Here is a 24,701-nt window from a genome sequence, read left to right as displayed (position 1 = left end):
CTAATATGACTTCATAGATCCAGTGCCTCAAAAGCCCCTCAAGTGATTTCTAATCTCTCTTGAGTGAGGAATGTTGGAGGAAAAAGCTTATATGTGAAGCATGCATCTATATAAGGATATTAGTATTATGTACTGCATTGTAAAAATCATCACTCCTGTATGATTTGATTCTGCCTGCAATAAAGCTACTTATATAGGCAAGAGAATTGAGAGTCTAAGTTCATTAATCCAGAATTGCTTGGGTAAGGATGGAACCTCAAGGATTTGTGCTGCAATTTGGATGGGACAGGAAGATAGCATTGTTTTATTTATTTTTTCCCCCATCTCTAACCTCAAACCCTAAATGTGAGAAATCAGAATTTAATTCTTGTGCTGTCTTAAAGAAGTCCTATGTGTACTTCGTTAGAATCTCTCCGCATTACGCATTAATGTCCTATTAGGTTTTCCTACTTCCAATAAATCTGCAAACCATCCCAGTTTTGGGGGAGGGAAGAATTCTGGAAAAAAGATGTCCTAAATGCTATGGATCTGGTTTAAGGAAAGCTCCAGCTGCCAAAAGGTCAGAGGCTGGAAAAATCCAAAATGCAGTATAGCCAAGACATGGGACCAATGCATCAATATTTAGCCCTTCCCGGTCCTCTGCAGATAGAAAAGGCTCTGAAATGTGATTGCTGGACCCAGTAGATTCTTTGGGTGCCATCTTCCCCAATCGGTTCAATGTGGGGTAACATTTGCAAAGGTTTCAGTTTGATTGAATTTTTAAATTCAATAAAAAGCTCAGTAAATGTACCTGTCATGAACAGGATGAGTAGATAGGACTTTTTAAGTGTTGGACAATGTTCCTTTTCATTTGATCTTTGAATCATGAATGAGTGAATCTTTTCACAGCCCTGTCTACATAAATTTCTTTTTTTCCTGCATTATCAGTCAAGCATCTAATGAGGTAGTGCCTTGGGGAGAGAGGGTTTCACATCACTTTTTATTTGGATTCCACAATTGGAGAAGGACTCTCCTCCAGAATGTATGAAAATTTTTATCAATATCTCTGAGCATCTTCCTTACCTGCTCAAAGAGTGTAAGAAAAGTTTTAACATACAGTACACAGGTAGCTCTTGGTTCTAAAACAATGATCCACCAATGTTATTGGCCGGTTCCTTCTCCCTGGTGGGCTCTAGGGGAGGTTGAAACCTCTCTTTGAATTCATCCTCTACCTGATTTGATCCTATTGCATGTCTGGAAATAGTGCCTTACTTCATGAAAGAATGTGAATGGCTCCACTTCAAAATCTCCTGATTCGAACCCTGGAGATGACTTCCTACAGAGATGAGAAAACTGATAGTTACAAAACACCAGACATATTTATCAAAGTATATACTGTATGTTTGGTCATTTGCCCCTTAGCAAGCATAATCTTGGTTAATAGATGCTTTGCAAAAGCTTGTGGATGATGTTCAGCTAGGGCAGTTATCTGTGTAGAGAAGAGGTCAAAAACACAGTTTCTCCTTTTTCAACATACTCCTCAGGTGGTAAAAATTACTTAGCAAGAAAACCAACACTCTGTAGAGGTTCCATATAATTATGTGATCATTCCAAGGCTGGCAAATTCCAGTGAATCCCTGGTTTTGAGGTATGCAAAGAGCAAAAGCCAAACTTTTTACAAATGTTACATAGTAAGTCGATCCAAAACAGTTTGAATAAGAAGACACACTAGCTTAAGTTACAATGTTTTGTTTTTTTTTTAAAGTTTTTCAACTGATCAGAAAACAAGAGAACTAGAAGCAAGGGGTATCTTTTTGGAACTAGTGTAAGAGAAAGAGTTCACAGGGACACCATTCACTATGTCTTTCTGTACCTTCCACAATAGCAAAGCAGTTTTGCTTGCACCACATCCATTCACTGTTTCCTACACTGCCTTTTGTCCTTCAAACTTCTCTCCTCTCTCATTTTGAGAACCTTATTAGCTCCATCTTTCCTTTCTTCTTGACCCATTTACTCCTCTTTTATATATTTGCTTTGCAATTTGGTCCTGCTTCATGCTCTGTATAGCTAAAGAATCTCAATGTCCTTCCTTCATTGTGGTCAATCACTTTGGAGTTCTGTCCATAGTTATTCATTCCTGACTCTTTTTTCATCATTGCAGGGAACCATTTCTTTAGTAAAACATTCCCACTGCATTCAAATTATTTAAGCAAGTTGCAAATAAGTTATTTTAGATATGAATACTAAGGCCTACATGTGAGGGACTAATGGTTGAATAGATTTCAGATATAATGGACTTTTCTCTTTTTTTAAAAAATATCCAGCTCCAACACCAGTGATCCACCATCCATTAAATAAAGGATTTGCCATTTAAAGATTTTTTTTTTAGAATGATCCATGTATATATACTGGATGTGGTTGTAAAAATGGTATAAACACAAAAAATTGAATTTGCATTTAACTAAGGTTTCTGAAGGGATAGACAATCCTTGTTTCTAAAGAGTCCTTTCCACTTAGGTTTTAGTGTAGTTTTATTTTTAACATTTCCCTAAGTTTATTTCTTACCTGCTCAGAGTGTAAGAAAAAAATTAACATACAGTACACAGGTAGCTCTTGGTTCTAAAACAATGATTCACCGATGTTATTGGCTTGTTCCTTCTCCCCGGTGAGCTTAAGGTGAGATTGACAGCTCTCTTTGAAGTTCATCCTGTACCTGATCTGATCCAATTGCATGTCTGGAAATCATCCCTTCCTAGAGTTGTTAAGGGATAGACAATCAGTGTCCCATAAGAGTCCTTTCCGATTAAGTTTTAGTGTAGTTTTATTTTTAATGTTTCCCTAAGATTATTTGTTATCTTATTAGGGTTAAATAAATACATTTAATTAATTTAGTAATAGCTATATTTTCTTTTATCATGGCAGAAATGAAAAATTCTCAAGGTCTCTTTTACAAATTACTAAGATGTGTCAAACAGTTCTCTCTATATTACTGCCTAACATTTTTTAAAATTATTTTTTATATTAGCTTGATATGAATAATTCAATCTTGATCTGAGAGAGTTTAATGACAATTACATTGAATACTTTATTAGTTGGAAAGTTGGAGAAAGTTGGGCATATGGTTATCTCCTCTACAATTATGAAATTAGCTATGATTACCCATGCACCTGCTCCAAATCGCACAGGACCCAGAAAGCAATGTGGTAAGATGCGATTACCGTTCCCCATGACAATCCAAGTACTTTGCCACCTGGATCACTGTTAAATGGACAATAACAAACTGCCTTAATAGAGCCGAATGATTTCACCAGGACATTGTATCCAGGCATGCTCACACTCTGGCTGTAGGATTAGTTCCTCGATTATTCTCCATTCAGCTGGGTTGTCTGCATTCTACAGGATATTTCTGGGGCCTTTAGGCAATCTGTTGTAAAACTACAATCCACTTTTGAATGATAAAGAAAGAAGGCAAACAACTTGTCATTTTGATTATTGATATGCCAAACTGTTGAGCTCTGCTTTTAAAACAGTTGAGCAGACCACAGCCAGCGGTGCTGCTTCAAAGCAGCCAAATGACAATGCAGAATGGCCAACTGGCACACAGGGCAAAAAAATTCTGCAAGCCATTGGTATTCCTAGTGTCGTTACTAGGATCATTACCTCTAGCAGTGTGCAAGATTCCTGATATTAATTGCAAGGTTATTGATGCTCTTCCTATTCTTCACAAGTACTCTCAGCCTGGAGATGTGATCATCGCCAGCATTATTTCTCAAGTCTATACTTTTTCCAGTCCAATTCTCTTCGATCGTAACCCTTCTGATGAACTTCAAGATGAAGGGATGTAAGTTCTTCATTTCTTCCCTCATAAGATTTCCACACCACCATTAATTCATGTGACACAAAGGACAATTTACTTTGAACAGCTAGAATACGTTGCATACACATACTGTATATCTTCATCTTCATTAATGGGATAGTTAATCTTTATCTTATTTCTTTGTGATTCTATTTCTATGGCTGTTCAACTCGCAGTGTGACTTGTTCCCAAAGCTGAACTTTCTAAGAGATGTGCTAATGCCACAACAATTCATGAATGAATAAAGCCAAGATCCTTTTCGAATAATTCTAATGTATTGTTCCTAAGCAAGACTTACAGGAGTGGCTTTATGTGACTCAATATTTAGCTACTTCTCACTGAATTCTGAACATCCATAGTCAGAAATCAGTTTTTGCACTCAGTTCAAGGGTACCAAAATAGCTCCTCTGCCTTGGATGAAAATCACTGCTTGAGATTGGTTTGAGGAATTTGAACCCATCTCTATCTTAAACAAAATATGGCTCCCAAAAGACAGCGAGTGTTTTTCAGGAATACAGAGAAATTCAATGTCATGTTTGACAATTTTATTTTCTCTTTTATTTTTCAATGACAGCCAAATGCTATATAATAATACACTTTATGAAATAACAGAATGTAGAAATGAAACTCTTTAATAAAGGTTTTAATTTTCATGACAGGGTTATATTTCAGAGTTACCAATATGTTCTGGCCCTGGTGTTTGCGGTAAAGCAGATCAGTGAAAATCTCCAACTTTTGCCCAATGTCACCCTCGGGTTCAACATCTATAACAGTAATTTCAGTCCAAGCTGGACCTTCCTTGCCTCAATGAAACTTCTTTTCATGAACAGTACAATCATCCCAAACTACAAGTGTGACTTGGGGAACATTCCTATAGCAGCAATTGGAGGACCTGACATCTGCCTCCACATGTTGAACATGCTGTCTATCTACAAAATTCCACAGGTATTCCCAGGTTCATAGATCATCTCTCATTCACATGATATTCCATTGCAATTCATTTGAAACACTGTGTTTGGGAGTTAGAAAAAGGTTCATTTAAATACCAAGGGAAACATTTTAATATGAGAATAGACTTTAGGGGTTCGATGAATCCTTTCAAAGAGGTGGTTCACAATGTTTAATAGAAAGGACAGAAGTACCTCTTTATGAATCATTAAATCAGCTGCAACTTTCTCCAGGATCTTATAGCTCCTGGGGAAACTGATGCAGGCAGTATCTTCCAGAGTGTTCCTGCCTCTTGGAACAAATTTCATTCACAGGAATGGATATTACCCGTTATTTTCCCCAAGTCATTTCATCAATCTAAATCATAGGTAAAGGACACACACTAGGTCAATGGCTGTGCCTGCCTGTGTCTTCTAGACAGTCCCCATTTGGAAAAGGTGGTTCAGGGGTTGTTTGGAGTGAAACAGCCTTAGTCATCTGCAACCCTGAAGGTGCTCATCTTTTATCCTTAATCTCCCCATATGGATTTTGCCAGAGGGTCTCCAAATCCTTAATCTTAGCTTCTGATAGGAGTTCTGGAGACCACAAAAGAATTGCTTGCCCCCTTATGGCATATTTTCCATGCTTGAAGCAATGACCCCATTTCTGAGTCAGCCAGTAGCTTATATAATATCACTTAGCTGTTCTTCCAGTTCAGGTTGTAGCTATTAATCTCCAAAGCTGAATCTTTCTTAACAGAAGAAACAGTCTGTCTGGTGATGAAAGAATCCATTTTGGAGAGAATGTTTAAGTTAAGGACTTAGATAAAGTGCCAGTGGAAAACATCAAGAGTGTTCCTCTATCAAAAGACCAATTGAGAACATATGTAAAATGTCATGATAACCGTTGTCTACTTGATTACTGCCTGGGTCACCCTTATTTGGCTCACATGTCTTGTTGAAGCCTCCTACACAAAATGTGTGTACTGTAGCACACTCACACAAGCTCTGCCTGAATTCCTTGTGATTTGCTTTCTGATGAGGAACTGTGAATAGAAAATAGTGTAGACTCTCCTATGATATAGTGTTGATAGGAGAAAGGAGAGGCAGCAAATATGGGTAAATCACTTAGCATGACATAATAACTCCACAGAGAATTTTGAAAAGAAAAACCTTGGTCAAGATGTGGTGACAAACAGTGAAAAGTTGCTACAATGGCTAAAAAGGGCTTAGGTGGTTCTAGTGGCTTTGAACATACCTGGTTTAACTTAATCCAGGGAAACAATGCCAAGTATTCCTAAAACAGATTTGGCATTTTTTTTATAATTCAAAAAGCTCATCTGTTCCTGAGCAGAGGAAAGTCCATAAAGGGTTTGAGGGTGAGATCAGGAGGAAGTCATATGAAAGAGGAAAATAACTGTGGAACCGAATATACCAAACAGAGATGAAAAAGAGAATGAAGAAAGGAAAGTAAAAGTGTATATGTCAGAGGTCATCAGTACATCCAGAACAGCTGCTAATTGGCTAATGGATATTCAGATCCTATCACTAATTTAACAAATACATACTACAAAAATCATAAATTGAAAGCATGGGATTTGAGCTTGGTTGATGTTTAGAAAGCAGCAATAAAATTTGCATAATGAACTTTTATACAAACCAAGAGAGGGACACACTAACACACTTTCTTTTGTTTTGCCTTGTTCTGCTAAAAATCCCCAGCTCACATATGGCTCTGCTCCAGTAGTGAATAAACAAAATCACGATGTATTTTTACAACAGATGTTCCCCAATGAGTCTGTACAAAACAAAGGAATCCTGAAGTTACTGCTACATTTTGGGTGGACATGGATTGGAGTTCTTTCTGTGAAAGATGAAGCAGGGGAGAGGTTTGTATGGGACATTCTCCCCATGTTTTCTCAACATGGAATCTGCTTTGACTTTATGGAATGGTTCCCAGGTGTGACTGTTTACAGTGATTTTACAGAAGTGATGGATAAAGGACTCGAAATATACATAGTTGTCATGAAAAGTACAGCCAATGTGATACTTGTGTATGGTGACATTCAGACTATGACATATTTTAAATCATTTCTGCGTTTTTCAGAAGTGGAAGACATACCAGTGAGGACCAAAATCTGGCTCATGCCAGCACAAATGGATTTTGCATCAGTATCTTTTCATATCTCCTGGGATATAAGTTTCATCCATGGTGCTTTATCGCTCTCGGTTCAGTCCAAGGAGGTGTTTGGATTCCATGAATTTCTTCAAAGCAGAAATCCAACCACAGCACCACAGGATGGATTCATCAGAGACTTTTGGGAGCAGGTGTTTGATTGCTCATTGCTCAACTCAAAAAAGAATAAAGGATCTGAGAGCATTTGTACTGGAGAAGAGAAATTAGAGACTCTTCCTACTTCAATGTTTGAAATTAGTATGACTGGCCACAGCTACAATATGTACAATGCTGTCTATGCTGTAGTACATGCTCTGCAGTCAATGCATTCCTCTAAATCCAAGCGAAGTAATTGTATGGCATTTGGGAAAAAGAGGTTTCAGGACCTACACTCATGGCAGGTAATGTCTAAAGCAGAGAAGTTCAGGAAAAATTCTAGTACTTATATTTGTAACTTCTCATTTAAATTTTGAAATATTCTCCCCAAGGAAATCTATCTGGTGCTTTTCTTTTATTCCATCAGCAAAGGCACGCAGAATTCACAGTACAATCCGAAAAGACACAGTAAACAACTACATACATAGACATAGGTACAAGCAGAAGTATGTTTATACATACATAAAGTATTTCTCATTCTTCCCTTACTTCCATCATATACTTTTCTTTTCACATTCAGAAATGAAAATTCAACCTTTTATCTGCATGCCCCATTGAGCCCTACTAACTTCATTATATCTTTTCTCTGAATCAGTAAACATGCAATGATCATTCTTCCTTCCATTCAGACATTTCTCAGTGACCTGCTGAAGAGTAGAACAATAACCTGAATATACCCTGCCCAGCAGAAAATCTCACTGCATTGCCCACATGTTGTTCACTATCCTGTCTCAGACCTGGCAATCAGGAATCTGCCAAAATCTTTCTAGGAGCAAGATATAATGATTGTTTATATTTTTAATAATGATTGCTTTTATGTGTCTATTTTTTTCATTCATTGTTGTACATTACCAAGAGTCACTTTTTGGGAGACGGGAGGCCATATAAATTTGAAAAATAAATCAAGAAATAAGTAAATAATATTCTTTACACAAAGATGAAATAAATGGGACATACTGTACATTGCAGAAACAAACCATGCTTCCAGGGAAGAGACACACAATACCTGAAGAAGGACTGAAGAATAATCCAAGGCAAAAAAGATATCCCTTATGCCACCAGCTAGGAAAGAGAAGGTCCAGTGCCCTCCGGTCAATGAGTATCCTTACAAAAAACATTCAAGATCATGGGGCAATGCTCTGATTCCTTTAGAGTGGATAGCACAGGCATTAACATGTGTCTACGGAGGATTTCCAGGATTCCTACAAGCAGTGATTCACATTGCAACATATTTCTCACCAGAACACTTTTAAAATATGTGAGCAAAGAAAAGAAGGACCATCATGTCACAATATTTCCTAGGCAGAAAGGCCAGAAGAAGCACAGAGACTTCCTCAAGAAGGACTGAAAACTCATCCATGGAGGAAAAGACTCCTTGAAAGGGCAATCAGGAGATTCCCTTCACCCAGGCTAAAATTCAGGTTCTCATCCTCTCACATTTGAAATATCACAACTCATTCAAGCTGAAATGGGAATTGCTTGTGGTTACTGTTTAAGCAACTAGAGATGAAATAGGATGGAGCAATTTTATCAGTTCCTCTGTGTTAAATTGAGTCTTCCTAGAAATACAATAAATTTACCCACCCTTTATGATTTCTCTCTTTCTGTCTCTCCCCCAATGTAGCTTCATTCTTTTCTGAGAAGTGTCTCCTTCAACAATAGTGTGGGTGAAAAGATCTCCTTTGATAGTCATGGAGAATTTAATGGTGGACTTGATATTATCAACTGGGTTACTTTTCCGAACCAGTCATTTTCTAAGGTGAAAGTAGGAAGGATAGACCCCTTTGCTCCTCCAGACAAAGCTTTCAATATCCATCTGGATTTCATCATATGGCCTGAAAGGTTTAATCAGGTTAGAGACTTGGACTTGTACCTTAAATTCTTGAGCTGAACTATACTCTGCAAATCATATCAGGGCCATTGTAGCCATGATTTTGGAATAAAGAATAAAGATCTTATGCCCTTTTTTCCTATACTCTGCTATCTTCCAGTAATGCTAGTCTGCAGCTATAGCTCCAGTCTTGGCTGAGCCATCTTGACCAGATCCTGATATCTGTAGCACTTGGGTTGATGGGTATCAAACTGTGTTGTAAATTTTCACTAATCTGAAACACTACATGTACTTCTTATTGTAAGCTACACTGAATTTTAATATTCCAGTGCCCTCTCCTAGGACCCTTGACAGTAAACTTTACTCTTTTATTTCTTTGAGGTAGATTTGTTGGGGATGGACTGCATGGTACTTTTGAGCAACTGTAAGCTACAATGAGAGACATTTGTTCAAGACAAAAGATGCAAATATTTAGATTTGAACAATATATTGATCATACATTTAAAATATATCAGTAATATTGGAGATTCCAACAGTCAGTTGCCAAATAATTACTCTTTGATTATTAAACAGGTAAATTTTGTTAGCATTTGTCATTTAGCCACTCTGAAATGTTGATTCTCCAGCATCTACAAATTCACAGTTCTCTATGTCTGTCCATCCATCCATCCATCCATCCATCCATCCATCCATCCATCCATCCATGTGAATGGTAAAGTATTATTCTTATTGTTTTTGAAATAGGCATGCCCTATTTCTTTGTGCAATGATCCTTGCCAGAGAGGTTATAGGAAGACCAAGAAGGAAGGGAAGCCGTTTTGTTGTTACGATTGCCGTCCGTGTCCAGAAGGGAAGATTTCAACTGAAGAGGGTAAGAGATACCAGGTACAGAGGCTTTTAGAAAGGAAAAATGTAACGGGAGTGGATCAACTTGTGAACAGATGTGTGCCTTGATATGTAATCTCTTCAGTTGTATAGGTTTTCATAAGGCAAAAGTAATATGAGTTCAGAAATACATTCAGGTATAAACATGGGGGGTGAGGGATGTAGGAAAAAGTCTTATCAGGTGTAAAGGGCATAGGGAAGGGTCTTCAGGGACACAAGGAAGAGCTGCTTTCAAGACAATGGTCAGATAAAAGGAGCCTGAGTCAGGGGCAAGAAACTAATTTGAGTACCAGCCTCTTCCTAGTTCACAAAAATAAAGAGAGGGAGGGGGAAGCACATTCAGGTTTGAGAGATTCCATTGTTATAGATTTACAGTAAAAGAGGTACTGAGCATTAGTTTCCTTTTCTGAGCTACCTTGAAGGATTGCCAGTAGGCAATATCCAAGGAGCAATGGTGAAATCTCAAAGCTTACATTTTTCTACCCAGAATGGAATAAATCTTCATATAAATGCCACTTCTTATTACAGATCAGGTCATTCTAATCAATTTGAACTCACAGTGTCCAAATTCCTAGTTGAAAGCCTTTAACCACTACCTTAGAATGGATATGATGCCAAACACCATTTAGTTTTGAGAGAATAACTTTGCATATGAGCTTAATTGTGAGGCCTCTGCACCAGAGCTTTCCAACACTCTGGTCTAGTTCAACTATCCTTTCGTACCTCCCTCGCAGGGACACACAATTTGGGATGATGGGATAATTTAGCATGGCTATTTTTTTTCCTTCTGGATGATACAAAGTGGATCATAAGCTGAGCCTTCAATACTGTAGTGCTGTGGGAATTGTCACTGGCAAAATAAAATTTGCTGATGTTAACTGATTTGTTTGTCTGATCTCATTTTCATGTTCATATTTCAGGCTGAGCCCCTCATGGACCCTCATGGTCATGTTCTGGCCATGTAATAGTAGGTATGTGTTGATTAGTGTAACACAATATCAACAGAACTTTGGTGATTTCTTTTAGATACACAAGACTGTTCTCCATGTCCTGAAGATCAATACCCAAATGACAACAAAGATTCATGCCTGCCCAAAATTATAGCGTTCTTATCGTACGAAGAACCACTGGGGATGAGCTCGGCGATTTGCGCTCTTTCCTTTTCTTTGATGACAATTTTAGTGCTCAAGACCTTCATTCAACACAGGGACACTCCCATTGTCAAAGCCAACAACAGGAACCTCACCTACATTATCCTCATCTTCCTCCTGCTCTCTTTCCTTTCTGTTTTGCTATTTATTGGGAGACCCAATCAAATTGTGTGTCTTCTTCGACAGCCAGCTTTTGGCATGATCTTCTCAGTGGCGGTTTCCTGTTTGCTGGCCAAAACCATTGTAGTTGTCCTAGCATTCATGGCCACCAAGCCTGGGTCTAAAATGAGGAGATGGGTGGGGAAAAGAATGGTGAGCTCCATCGTTCTTTCCTGCTCTCTAGTTCAAGCCACCATTTGTGCCTCATGGCTGATGACATTCCCACCATACCCAGACCTTGATAAGCACTCAGTGTCTCAGGAGATTGTACTAGAATGCAATGAAGGATCGGTGACCATGTTTTACTCTGTCTTGGGCTTTATGGGTTTCTTGGCCATTGTCAGCTTCTCTGCTGCTTTTCTAGCTCGGAAACTCCCTGACAGTTTCAATGAAGCCAAATTCATCACCTTCAGCATGTTTGTCTTCTGCAGTGTTTGGTTGTCCTTTGTTCCCAGCTACTTGAGTACCAAAGGAAAATACATGGTGGCTGTGGAGATCTTCTCCATCTTATCCTCCAATGCTGGCTTATTGGGTTGTATCTTTGCCCCCAAATGTTTTATCATCCTGTTTAGACCTGAACTGAACAGCAAGCATTTGCTCATGAAGAAGTAGTATTGTAATCCTTAATTACTGCTATCAACCAGAAATGCAAATGCCAGTGGAAATGGAAGTGGGGTGAGAGGAAATGTGATATCATGAAACACCTCCTCAAAGTCCATCACCCTGTCATTATGGCACAAAGTATCTCATCAAGACAAATCAAAGTGCTTCTCACATTTTGATGAATTCTATTCTATTTGTTATCTCTGTGAATAATGTGAATTTTTGAATTCATGCTGTGTGATATATTCAATTTTCTTTCAATATTTTAAGGAATGGAGCTGTTTAAGGTAGCTGGAATTCATACTAATATGACTTCATAGATCCAGTGCCTCAAAAGCCCCTCAAGTGATTTCTAATCTCTCTTGAGTGAGGAATGTTGGAGGAAAAAGCTTATATGTGAAGCATGCATCTATATAAGGATATTAGTATTATGTACTGCATTGTAAAAATCATCACTCCTGTATGATTTGATTCTGCCTGCAATAAAGCTACTTATATAGGCAAGAGAATTGAGAGTCTAAGTCCATTAATCCAGAATTACTTGGGTAAGGATGGAACCTCAAGGATTTGTGCTGCAATTTGGATGGGACAGGAAGATAGCATTGTTTTATTTATTTTTTCCCCCATCTCTAACCTCAAACCCTAAATGTGAGAAATCAGAATTTAATTCTTGTGCTGTCTTAAAGAAGTCCTATGTGTGCTTTGTTAGAATCTCTCCGCATTACGCATTAATGTCCTATTAGGTTTTCCTACTTCCAATAAATCTGCAAACCATCCCAGTTTTGGGGGAGGGAAGAATTCTGGAAAAAAGATGTCCTAAATGCTATGGATCTGGTTTAAGGAAAGCTCCAGCTGCCAAAAGGTCAGAGGCTGGAAAAATCCAAAATGCAGTATAGCCAAGACATGGGACCAATGCATCAATATTTAGCCCTTCCCGGTCCTCTGCAGATAGAAAAGGCTCTGAAATGTGATTGCTGGACCCAGTAGATTCTTTGGGTGCCATCTTCCCCAATCGGTTCAATGTGGGGTAACATTTGCAAAGGTTTCAGTTTGATTGAATTTTTAAATTCAATAAAAAGCTCAGTAAATGTACCTGTCATGAACAGGATGAGTAGATAGGACTTTTTAAGTGTTGGACAATGTTCCTTTTCATTTGATCTTTGAATCATGAATGAGTGAATCTTTTCACAGCCCTGTCTACATAAATTTCTTTTTTCCTGCATTATCAGTCAAGCATCTAATGAGGTAGTGCCTTGGGGAGAGAGGGTTTCACATCACTTTTTATTTGGATTCCACAATTGGAGAAGGACTCTCCTCCAGAATGTATGAAAATTTTTATCAATATCTCTGAGCATCTGCCTTACCTGCTGAAAGAGTGTAAGAAAAGTTTTAACATACAGTACACAGGTAGCTCTTGGTTCTAAAACAATGATCCACCAATGTTATTGGCCGGTTCCTTCTCCCTGGTGGGCTCTAGGGGAGGTTGAAACCTCTCTTTGAATTCATCCTCTACCTGATTTGATCCTATTGCATGTCTGGAAATAGTGCCTTACTTCATGAGAGAATGTGAATGGCTCCACTTCAAAATCTCCTGATTCGAACCCTGGAGATGACTTCCTACAGAGATGAGAAAACTGATAGTTACAAAACACCAGACATATTTATCAAAGTATATACTGTATGTTTGGTCATTTGCCCCTTAGCAAGCGTACTCTTGGTTATTAGATGCTTTGCAAAAGCTTGTGGATGATGTTGAGCTAGGGCAGTTATCTGTGTAGAGAAGAGGTCAAAAACACAGTTTCTCCTTTTTCAACATGCTCCTCAGGTGGTAAAAATCACTTAGCAAGAAAACCAACAGTCTGTAGAGGTTCCATATAATTATGTGATCATTCCAAGGCTGGCAAATTCCAGTGAATCCCTGGTTTTGAGGTATGCAAAGAGCAAAAGCCAAACCTTTTACAAATGTTACATAGTAAGTCGATCCAAAACAGTTTGAATAAGAAGACACACTAGCCTAAGTTACAATGTTTTTTTTTAAAAAAAAGTTTTTCCACTGATCAGAAAGCAAGAGAACTAGAAGCAATGGGTATCTTTTTGGAACTAGTGTAAGAGAAAGAGTTCACAGGGACACCATTCACTATGTCTTTCTGTACCTTCCACAATAGCAAAGCAGTTTTGCTTGCACCACATCCATTCACTGTTTCCTACACTGCTTTTTGTCCTTCAAACTTCTCTCCTCTCTCATTTTGAGAACCTCATTAGCTCCATCTTTCCTTTCTTCTTGACCCATTTGCTCCTCTTTTACATATTTGCTTCGCAATTTGGTCCTGCTTCATGCTCTGTATAGCTAAAGAATCTCAATGTCCTTCGTTCATTGTGGTCAATCACTTTGGAGTTCTGTCCATAATTATTCATTCCTGACTCTTTTTTCATCATTGCAGGGAACCATTTCTTTAGCAAAACATTCCCACTGCATTCAAATTATTTAAGCAAGTTGCAAATAAGTTATTTTAGATATGAATACTAAGGCCTACATGTGAGGGACTAATGGTTGAATAGATTTCAGATATAATGGACTTTTCTCTTTTTTTTAAAAAAAATCAAATCCAACACCAGTGATGCACCATCCAATAAATAAAGGATTTGCCATTTAAAGATTTTTGTTACAATGATCCATGTTTGGATGATTGATGAGGTCGTAAAAATGGTATCCACACAAAAAGATTTAATTTGCATTTAACAAAGGTTTATGATGGGATAGAAAATCCTTGTTTCTAAAGAGTCCTTTCCATCTAGGTTTTAGTGTAGTTTTATTTTTAACTTTTTTTCAAGGTTATTTGTTATGTTAATAGGGTTAAATAAATACATTTTAGTTAATTAATAATGGCCATATTTTCTTTTTAACATGGCAGAAATGAAAAATGTCTCTTTTACAAATCACCAAGATATCTCAGATAGTTCTCTCTATATTCGTGCTTAACATCTTTTTAAAAAATAGTTTTTATATTAGCTTGATATGAATCATTGCTTCTTGATCTGAGAAGCTTTAATGACAATTATATTGAATATTTTATTAGTTGGAACGTTGGAAAAAGTTGGGCATCTGGTTATCTCCTCTACAATTATGAAATTAGCTTTGATTCACCATGCATCTGCTCCAAATCGCACAGGACCCACAAACCAATGTGGTAAGATGCAATTACCATTCCTCATGACAATCCAAGTTCTTTGTCAGCTGGATCGCTGTTAAATGGACAATAAAGACCTGCCTTAATAGAGCCGAAGATTTCACCAGGACATGGTATCCAGGCATGCTCACACTCTGGCTGTAGGATGATTTCCTCAATTATTCCCCATCCAACTCTGTTGTCTGCATTCTAGAGTGAATTTCTAGCGGCTTTAGGCAATGCGTGGTAAAACTACAGACCAATTTTTTTAATGATAAGGAGAGAAGGCAAACAGGCAAAGAACTTGACATTTTGATTATTGATGTATCAAACTGTTGATTTCTGCTTTTAAAACAGCTGAACAAATCACATCCAGCTGTGCTGCTTCAAAGCAGCCACATGACAATGGAGAATGGCCAACTGGCACGCAGGGCAAAACATTTATGCAAGCTAGTGTTATTTCTAGTGTTGGTACTGGGATCAATTCCTCAAGCAGTCTGCAAAGTTCCTGATATTAATTGCAATGTTGCTGATACACTTCCTATTCTTCACAAATACTCTCAGCCTGGAGATATGACCATTGCCAGCATTATTTCTCAAGTCTATACTTTTTCCAATCCAATTCTCTTTGACCGTCACTCTTCTGATGAACTTCAGGATGAAGTGATGTAAGTTCTTCATTTCTTCCCTCATAAGATTTTTACCTGACCATTAATTCACATGACACAAAGGGCAATTTACTTAGAACTGGTAGAATACTTTGTATCCAGATACATCTTCATCTTTATTAATGGGATAGTTAATCTCTATCTTACTGATCGCTTTTGCTAATGATGTCTATGGCTGTTGAACTGGCAGTGTGATTTGTTGCCAAACACAGCATTCTAAGAGATATGCCAATGCCACAAAAATCCATGAATGAATAAAGCCAAGATCCTTTTCCAATAATTCTAATGTATTGTTCCTTACCAAGACTTACTGGAGTGGCCTTATATGGCTCAAGATGTAGTTACCTGGGTTTAGTTCTCACTGAAATCTGAACATCCATACTCAGGAATCACTTTTTGCACTGAGTTCAAGGGTACCAAAATAGCTCCTCTGCCTTTGATAAAAATTACTGCTTGAGGTTGGTTAGAGGAACATAAACTCATCTGTATCCTAAATAAAATTCAGCTTCCCAATGACAGCCAGTGTTTTTCAGGAATACAGAGAAATACAATGTTGTGTGTTGCCTATTTTATTTTTCACTTTTCTTTTTAAATAACATGCAAATAAAATATTCTAATATATTTTATGAAATAACACAATGTAGAATTGAAATGTAAGATGTGTTGCACTCTTGAACAAAGAATTTATTTTTCTTGACAGGGTTTTTTTTCAGAGTTACCAATGTATTCTGGCTCTCGTGTTTGCGGTAAAGCAGATCAATGAAAATCTCCAACTTTTGCCCAACTTGACCCTCGGGTTCAACATTTATAATAGTAATTTAAGTCCAAGCTGGACTTTCCTTGCCTCAATGAAACTTCTTTTCATGCACAGCGCATTCATTCCAAATTACAAGTGTGACTTGGGGAACGTTCCTATAGCAGCAATTGGAGGACCTGACATCTGTCTCCACATGTTGAACATTTTGTCTATTTACAAAATTCCAGAGGTATTCCCAGCATCACAGAAACATCTCTCATTCACATGATATTCTGTGGCAATTCATCGGAAGCACTGTGTTTGGGAGATAGGAAAAAGTTAATTCAAATAAAATGAGAAATATTTTATTATGAGGATAGACTTTAGGGATCCATTGAATCCTTTAAAAGAGGTGGTTCACAATGTATAATATACAGGACAAAAGTGCCTCTCAATGAATCATTAAAAGAGCTGAATCCTTTTCCAGGCTCTTATAGCTCCTGTGGAAACTGCCTCAGGCACTATCTGCCTGAGTGTACCTGCCTCCTGGAAGAAATGAGTGTTTACAGAAGTGGATACCACCCGTTATTTTCCCAAGTTATTTCATTAATATAAATTAGAGGTAAAGAACACACACTGGATCAATGTCTGTGTCTGCTGGTGTGTGTCGGACAGTCTCCATTTGGGAAAGGTGGTTCAGGGGTTCTTTGGAGGAAAATGGCCTTAGTCATTTGCAACCCTGAAGGTGCTCATTTTTCATCTGTAATCTCCCAATACATAATTTGCAAAAAGGGTCTCCAAATCCTCATTCTTAGCTTATCATAGGAGTTGTAGGGACCACAAAAGGATTTCTTGCTCTCTTATGTTCTATTTTGCAGGCCTGATATAATGACCCTATTTCTGAATCAGTCAGTGGCTTATATAATATCGCTTAGCTGTTCTTCCAGTTCACGTTGAAGCTGTTACTCTCCAAAGTTGAAGCTTTCTTAACAGAAGAAAAAGTCTGCTGGTGATAAAAGAATGTTTTAGTCAAGAACTTAGATAAAGTGCCAGTGGAAAATATCAAGAGTGTTCCTCTACCAAAAGATCAATTAAGAATACATGTAAAATGTCAAGAAAACAGTGTTCCAGTTGATTGCTTCCTCAGTCACCCTTATTTGGCTCACATGTCAAGCTGAAGCCTCCTGCACAAAATGTGTGCCCTGTAACACACTCACACAAGCACTTCATTAACTTGTGGTGTTGTGCTTTCAGTTGTGGGCCTGGGAATAGAAGATAGTGTAGATTCTCCTATGACATAGTGTTGATAGGAGAAGGGAGAGGGAGTAGATATGGGTAAAACACCTTGCATGAAATAATAACACTAGAGAGAATTTTAAAAAGAAGAATCTTGTTCAGGGCAGTGAAGGAAAGTAGTGAAAGTTGCCACAATGGGTAAAATGGACTTTGACCGTTCTAGTGGCTTGGAACATACCTGGTTGATCTTAATCCAGAGAAACAATGCCTAGTATTCCTGAAACAGATCAGGCTTTTTTTTTTTTTTTTTAACAATTCAAAAGGCTCGTCTGTTCTTGAGCAGAGATAAGTCCACAAAGTGTTTGAGGTTGATATCAGGAGGAAGTCTCATGAAAGAGGAAAATACCTGTGGGACTGAATATACCAAAGATACATGGAAAAAAAGAATGAAGAAAGTAAAGTAAAAGTGTATATGTCAGAGGTCATCAGTACATCGAGAACAGCTGCTGATTGGCTAATGGATGTTCAGATCCTATTACTACTTTAACACATACATACTACAAAAATCATAAATTGAAAGCATGGGGTTTGAGCTTGGTTGATGTTTAGAAAGCAGCAATAAAATTTGCAAAATGAACTTTTATACAAACCAAGAGAGGGACACACTAACACACTTTCTTTTGTTTTGTCTTCTTCTGCTAAAATTCCCTAGCTCACATATGGCTCTGCTCCAGCAATGAATAAAGAAACCCAAGATATATTTTTACAACAGATGTTCCCCAATGAGGCCTTACAACACAAAGGAATCCTCCAGTTACTGCTACATTTCAGGTGGACATGGATTGGAGTTCTTTCTGTGAAAGATGAAGCAGGAGAGACGTTTGTATGGAATGTTCTCCCCAGGTTTTCTCAATGTGGAATCTGCTTTGATTTTATGGATTGGTTCCCAAATGCAGCTTTTTACAGTGATTTTATGGAAGTGATGGATAAAGGACTCGAAATATACACAGTTGTCATGAAAAGCACAGCCAATGTGATACTTGTATATGGTGACATTCAGACTATGACATTCTTAAAATCATTTCTCCGTTTTTCAGAATTGGAAGGCATACCAGTGAGGACCAAAATCTGGCTCATGCCAGCACAAATGGATTTTGCATCAGTATCTTTTGATATCTCTTGGGATATAAGTTTCATCCATGGTGCTTTATCGCTCTCGGTTCAGTCCAAGGAGGTGTTTGGATTCCATGAATTTCTTCAAAGCAGAAATCCAACCACAGCACCACAGGATGGATTCATCAGAGACTTTTGGGAGCAGGTGTTTGATTGCTCATTCCTCAACTCAAAAAAGGATAAAGGAACTGGGAGCATTTGTACTGGAGAAGAGAAATTAGAGACTCTTCGTACCTCTACTTTTGAAATTAGAATGGCTGGCCACAGCTACAATATGTACAATGCTGTCTATGCTGTAGCACATGCTTTGCAGTCAATGCATTCCGCTAAATCCAAGCGAAGAGATTGGATGGGTTTTGGGAAGCAGAAGTTTCAGGATCTACAACCATGGCAGGTAATGTCTACAGCAGAGAACTTCAGAAAAACTCTAGTATTTGTATTTGCAAATTCTCACTTAAATCTTGAAAAATTCTCTCCAAGGAAATCTCGCTAGTCCTTGTCTTTTATTCCATCAGCAAAAGACACTCAGTATTGACAGTACAATCCTAACAGACACAGTAAAGAATTACATACTTACAGATACATACAAGCAGAAGTATGTTGGTACATACATAAAGTCCTGTCCATATCCACCATGCTTCTCCTTCTCTTGGAAAGCACTGTGATGAAAATATAAAAATAGAAATAGAAATAGGCACTAGTAAACCAAATCATTTTAAAGACAGGCAGACAAGGCTAAACCTAGTTTATACTAACACCTTTAACAATACCTCTCCATATTTTTCTGCACCTAATAAATTATTACCAACCATCCTGACTTCTGCTACATCCATCCCTCTCTCTCTCCCTACATAGCCATTTGCTCTTTCAAATCTCTCCACTCGCTCTTTTTGTGGACTTGATCATGTCCAGCCGACCATGATTTTCTCAGGCTTCCTCTTCTATTGATCTCATTCACTCTTCCTTCTGCTTCTCTTTCGTTCCCTTCTCATTCATTCTTTCTAGGTGACAAACCATTTCAAAGGACTTGTTTGTCACTTCTTCCTCTCTTTTGTATTTAATCCACATTTATTCAGCACTCATTCATTCTTAACCCTACCGTGCCTCTTTTTTTAAAGAGCCCATTTCATTGCATATAACCTTTATCTCTATCCTAACGTCCTGAATGATTTGTTCCTCTTTAGTATCCATTCTTCTCAGCTACATGTAGTCCTCAACTCAATCTAGTTTCTTGGTCTATTAAAGTTCACATCCAGATTCCTGATTGCATCGTCTTCTCTTCTTTGCAGCTTCTGCAAATATTTGCTCTCATTCAAGAAAAGCATCATCTGCAGGGAAAAAATGGCTGCACTTTCCCATTATGAACCAGCACATTTCTAATGTTACTGCAATTATTCTGTGTACAGAGTCTGTCAATACACAATAATATTAAATAGTTAAGTCTTAGTCGTTCTCCCAGATCATTTAATTAATCACTGATCACTTCATTTCCTCTCATTCTTCCCTTACTTCCATCATATCCTTCTCTTTTCGCATTCAGAAGTGAAAATTCAACCTTTCATCTGCATGTCTCATTTAGGGCTACCAACTTCATATTATCTTTTCTCTGAATCAATAAACATCGAATAAACTTTGTTCCTCCCATTCAGACATTTCTCAACATTTCTTCTTCTGCTGAAGAGTAGAACAATTCCTTGCATATTCTCTGCCCAGCAGAAAGTCCCACTGAATTGCCTAAACTTTCTTCACGGTCCTGTCCCAGACCTGCCAATCAGGAATCTGCCAAAGGCTTTCTAGGAAAAAGATAGAATGACTGTCTATATTTTTAATAATGACAGCTTTTATGTATCTATTGGTTTAATTCATTGTTGTATGCTGCTCAGAGTCAGTTTTCATGAGATGGACAGCCATATAAATTTGAGAAATAAATAAATAAGCAAATAAGTAAGTAAATAAATAAATAAATAAATAAAATCCCTTACACATGCACTACATGGAAGAAATGGCACTTACACTGCTTGAAACAGCCATGCCTCCAGGGAACAGACACACAACACTTGAACAAGCACTGAAGAACAATCCAAGGTGAAAAAGGAAACATGAGGTGCAGTGCCCTCCGGTCAATGAATGTCCTTACAAAGGACATTACAGATGATGGTTGAATTCTCTCATTTCTTTATATTGGATAGCACAGCCTTTAACATATATCCATGGTGGATTTCCAGGATTCCTACAATCAGTTATTCACATTCCAACATATTCATAACCAGAACACATTTAAAACATGTGAGCAAAGAAAATAAGGACCATCAAGTGACCCTATATTTCCTAGGCTGATGGGCCAGAAGAAGCACACGGGCAAAAATTAATGTTCTCATCCTCTCCCATTTGAAATAACACAACTCATTACAGCTGAAATGTGAATGGTTGTGTGGTTACTGTTTAAGCAACTGGTGATTAAATAGGATGCAGCAATCTCATCAGTTCCTCCCTATCAAATGGAGTCTTACTAGAAATTCAGTAAATTTACCCACCCTTTATTATTTCTCTCTTTCTTTCTCTCCCCAGTTTAGCTTCACCCTTTTCTGAGAAATGTTGCCTTCAACAATAATGTGGGTGAAAAGATCTCTTTTGGTAGCCATGGAGAATTTATTGGTGGACTTGATATTATCAACTGGGTTACTTTTCCGAACCAGTCATTTTCTAAGGTGAAAGTAGGAAGGATAGACCCCTTTGCTCCTCCAGATGAAGCTTTCAATATCCATCTGGATTTCATCACGTGGCCAGAAAGGTTTAATCAGGTTAGAGACTTGGACTTGTGCCTTAAATTTTTGAGCTGAGCTATAATCTGCAAATCATATCAGGGCCATTGTACCCATGACTTTGCAATAAAGAATAGAGATCTTAAGTCCTTTTTTTCCTATACTCCTCTATCTTCCAGTAATGCTAGTCTGCAGCTTTTGCTCACCACATGCCCTAGCCATGATGAGGAGACCGTGATTTCTACAGCACTTGGGCTGATGGGTATTAAACTGCAGTGTAAATTTTCACTGATCAGAAACACTACATGTACTTTATATTGTAAACTACACTGAATTTTAATATTGCAGCACCTTGCTCTACAAACTCTTGACACTAAACATTATTCTTTAATTTCTGTGTGGTAGATTTGCTGTGGAGGGGCTGCATCATACTTTTGAGCAATTATAAACTACAATGAGAGACATTTGTTCAAGACAAAACCTGCAAATACTTAATTTTTGTATTAAGTATTGATCATATATTTAATGTGATGTATGATGATGAAAATATTGATCATACTTTTAAAATATACCAAGAATATTGGAGATTATAACAGTCAGTTGCCAAATAATTACTCTTTAAAAAAATAATTATTTATGTAGTAGGGGTTGTCAGCACTTGACATTATCCACTCTGAAATATTGACTCTCCAGCAGCACGTGATTCACAGTTGTCTCTGTCTATCCATCTCCATCTGTAGCTAAAGTATTATTCTGATTCTTTTTGGAATAGGCACACCCTATTTCTTTGTGCAATGATCATTGTCAGAGAGGGTATAGGAAGACCAAGAAAGAAGGGAACCCATTTTGTTGTTATGATTGCCGTCCATGTCCAGAAGGGAAGATTTCAACTGAAGTGGGTAAGAGATACCATGTAGAGAGGCTTTTAAAAAAGGAAAAAAATAATGGGAGTGGATCAACTTGTGAACAGATGTGTGCCTCAATATGTAATCTCTTCAGTTGTGTAGGTTTTCATAAGACAAAAGCAATATGACTTAATACAGTCTGTGAATTCAGCTATAAACATGGGGGAGGAAGGATGTAAGAAAAGGTCTTATCAGGTGTAGAGGGCATAGGAAGGGGTCTTGAGGGACAGGAGGAAGAGCCGCTACCAAGACATTGGTCAGATAAAAGGGGCCTGATTCAGGGGCAAGAAACTAATTTAAGTAAATGTGTCAGGCCAGCCTCTTCTTAGTTGACAAAGATAAAGAGAGGGAGGGGGAAGCACATTCAGGTTTGAGAGGGTCTGTTATTATAGATTTACAGTAAAAGTAGTACTGAGCTACATGGCATTGGTTTCCTTTTCTGATCTACCTTGAAGGGTTGCCAGTAGGTGATATCCAAGAAGACCATGGTGAAATATGAAGGCTTACATTTTTCTACCCAGAATGGAATAAGTCTTCATATAAATGCCACTTCTTATTACAGATCAGGTCATTCTAATGAATTTGAACTCACAGTCTCCAAATTCCTAGTTGAAAGGCTTTAACCAATACCTTAGAATGGATATGATGCCAAACACCATTTAGTATTGAGAGAATAAGTTTGCATATGAGCTTAATTGTAAGGCCTCTGCACCAGAGCTTTCCAATACTCTGGTTCTGTTCAACTATCCCTAGGTACCTCTGTCGCAGGGACACACAATTTGGGATGATGGGATAATTTAGCATGGGTATTTTTTTTTACTTCCGGATGATACAAAGTGGGTCATAAGCTGACCCTTCAATTCCGATGTGCTCTGGGTATTGTTTCTGGCAAAATAAAATTCATCATGTTAACTGATTTGTTTGTCTGATCTCATTGTCATGTTCATATCTCAGGCTGAGCCCCTCATGGCCCCTCACGGCCACGTTCTGGCCATGTAATAGTAGGTATGTGTTGATTAGTGTAACACAATATAAACAGAACTTTGGTGATTTCTTTTAGATACACAAGACTGTTCTCCATGTCCTGAAGATCAATACCCAAATGACAACAAAGATTCATGCCTCCACAAAGTTATAACTTTCTTATCGTACGAAGAACCACTGGGGATGAGCTCAGCTTTTTGCGCTCTTTCCTTTTCTTTGATGACAATTTTAGTGCTCAAGACCTTCATTCAACACAAGGACACTCCCATTGTCAAAGCCAACAACAGGAACCTCACCTACATTATCCTCACCTCCCTCCTGCTCTCTTTCCTTTCTGTTTTGCTATCTATTGGGAGACCCAATCAAATTGTGTGTCTTCTTCGACAGCCAGCTTTTGGCATGATCTTCTCAGTGGCGGTTTCCTGCTTGTTGGCCAAAACCATTGTGGTGGTCCTAGCATTCATGGCCACCAAGCCTGGGTCTAAAATGAGGAGATGGGTGGGGAAAAGAATGGTGAGCTCCATTGTTCTTTCCTGCTCTCTAGTTCAAACCACCATTTGTGCCTCATGGCTGATGACATTCCCACCATACCCGGATTTTGACAAGCACTCAGTGTCTCAGGAGATTGTATTAGAATGCAATGAAGGATCGGTGATCATGTTTTACTCTGTCTTGGGCTTTATGGGCTTTTTGGCTGTTGTCAGCTTCTCTGCTGCTTTTCTAGCTCGGAAACTCCCTGACAGTTTCAATGAAGCCAAATTCATCACCTTCAGCATGTTTGTCTTCTGCAGTGTTTGGTTGTCCTTTGTTCCCAGCTACTTGAGTACCAAAGGAAAATATATGGTGGCTGTGGAGATCTTCTCCATCTTATCTTCCAGTGCTGGCTTATTGGGTTGCATCTTTGCCCCCAAATGTTTTATCATCCTGTTTAGACCTGAACTGAACAGCAAACATTTGCTCATGAAGAAGTAGTATTGAAATCCTCAGTCACTGCTACCAATCGGAAATGCAAATGCCAGTGGAAATGGAAGTGGGGTGAGAGGAAATGTGGTATCATGAAACACCTCCTCAAAGTCCATCACCCCGTCATAATGGCAGAAAGTAACTCGTCAAGACAGATCAAAATGCTTCACACATTTTGATGAATTCTATTGTGTTTGTTATCTTTGTGAATAATGTGAATTTTTTGAATATAGCTCTGTGATATATTCATGTTTTTTTCAATATTTTAAGGAACGGACACCTTTAAGGCAGCTTGTAGGTAGTACTGTTATGACTTCATAGATCCAGTCCCACAAAAGCCCCTCAAATGATTTCTAATGTGTCTTGAGGAAAGAATGTTGGCGGA

At 38.1% G+C, this 24,701-nt stretch overlaps 2 protein-coding genes across 2 annotated transcripts; both read left to right on the top strand.

The window, feature by feature from the left end:
* Positions 1-3,557: 3,557 nt before the first annotated feature.
* LOC148215303 (vomeronasal type-2 receptor 26-like) lies at positions 3,558-11,731 on the top strand. Its single transcript, XM_088144122.1, has 6 exons — positions 3,558-3,820; positions 4,495-4,780; positions 6,484-7,338; positions 8,718-8,945; positions 9,669-9,795; positions 10,836-11,731. The coding sequence occupies exons 1-6, from the start codon at positions 3,558-3,560 to the stop codon at positions 11,729-11,731; spliced, it is 2,655 nt and encodes an 884-aa protein (XP_088000248.1).
* Positions 11,732-15,462: 3,731 nt separating this feature from the next.
* LOC112543077 (vomeronasal type-2 receptor 26-like) lies at positions 15,463-24,325 on the top strand. Its single transcript, XM_088144121.1, has 5 exons — positions 15,463-15,557; positions 16,429-16,543; positions 18,242-19,096; positions 22,237-22,363; positions 23,430-24,325. Exons 1-5 carry the CDS (start codon positions 15,463-15,465, stop codon positions 24,323-24,325), a joined length of 2,088 nt encoding a protein of 695 aa, XP_088000247.1.
* Positions 24,326-24,701: the final 376 nt, after the last annotated feature.

The sequence above is a fragment of the Python bivittatus genome, unplaced genomic scaffold, assembly GCF_059951505.1.
Source record: "Python bivittatus isolate LINGU-HERP-01145 unplaced genomic scaffold, Pbiv_v1 ctg000430_np1212, whole genome shotgun sequence".
In the NCBI taxonomy this organism is placed as follows: domain Eukaryota; kingdom Metazoa; phylum Chordata; class Lepidosauria; order Squamata; family Pythonidae; genus Python; species Python bivittatus.
This window is presented reverse-complemented; position numbering and strand designations above follow the sequence as displayed.

Excerpts from the sequence above, each read along its gene's own strand:
- LOC148215303 (XM_088144122.1), top strand. The coding sequence starts at position 3,558 with ATGCAGAATGGCCAACTGGCACACAGGGCAAAAAAATTCTGCAAGCCA. Across the intron at positions 3,821-4,494 it reads GAACTTCAAGATGAAGGGAT|GGTTATATTTCAGAGTTACC; the intron begins GTAAGTTCTTCA and ends TTTTCATGACAG. Across the intron at positions 9,796-10,835 it reads GAAGATTTCAACTGAAGAGG|ATACACAAGACTGTTCTCCA; the intron begins GTAAGAGATACC and ends GATTTCTTTTAG.
- LOC112543077 (XM_088144121.1), top strand. The coding sequence starts at position 15,463 with ATGACCATTGCCAGCATTATTTCTCAAGTCTATACTTTTTCCAATCCA. Across the intron at positions 16,544-18,241 it reads CTATTTACAAAATTCCAGAG|CTCACATATGGCTCTGCTCC; the intron begins GTATTCCCAGCA and ends AAAATTCCCTAG. Across the intron at positions 22,364-23,429 it reads GAAGATTTCAACTGAAGTGG|ATACACAAGACTGTTCTCCA; the intron begins GTAAGAGATACC and ends GATTTCTTTTAG.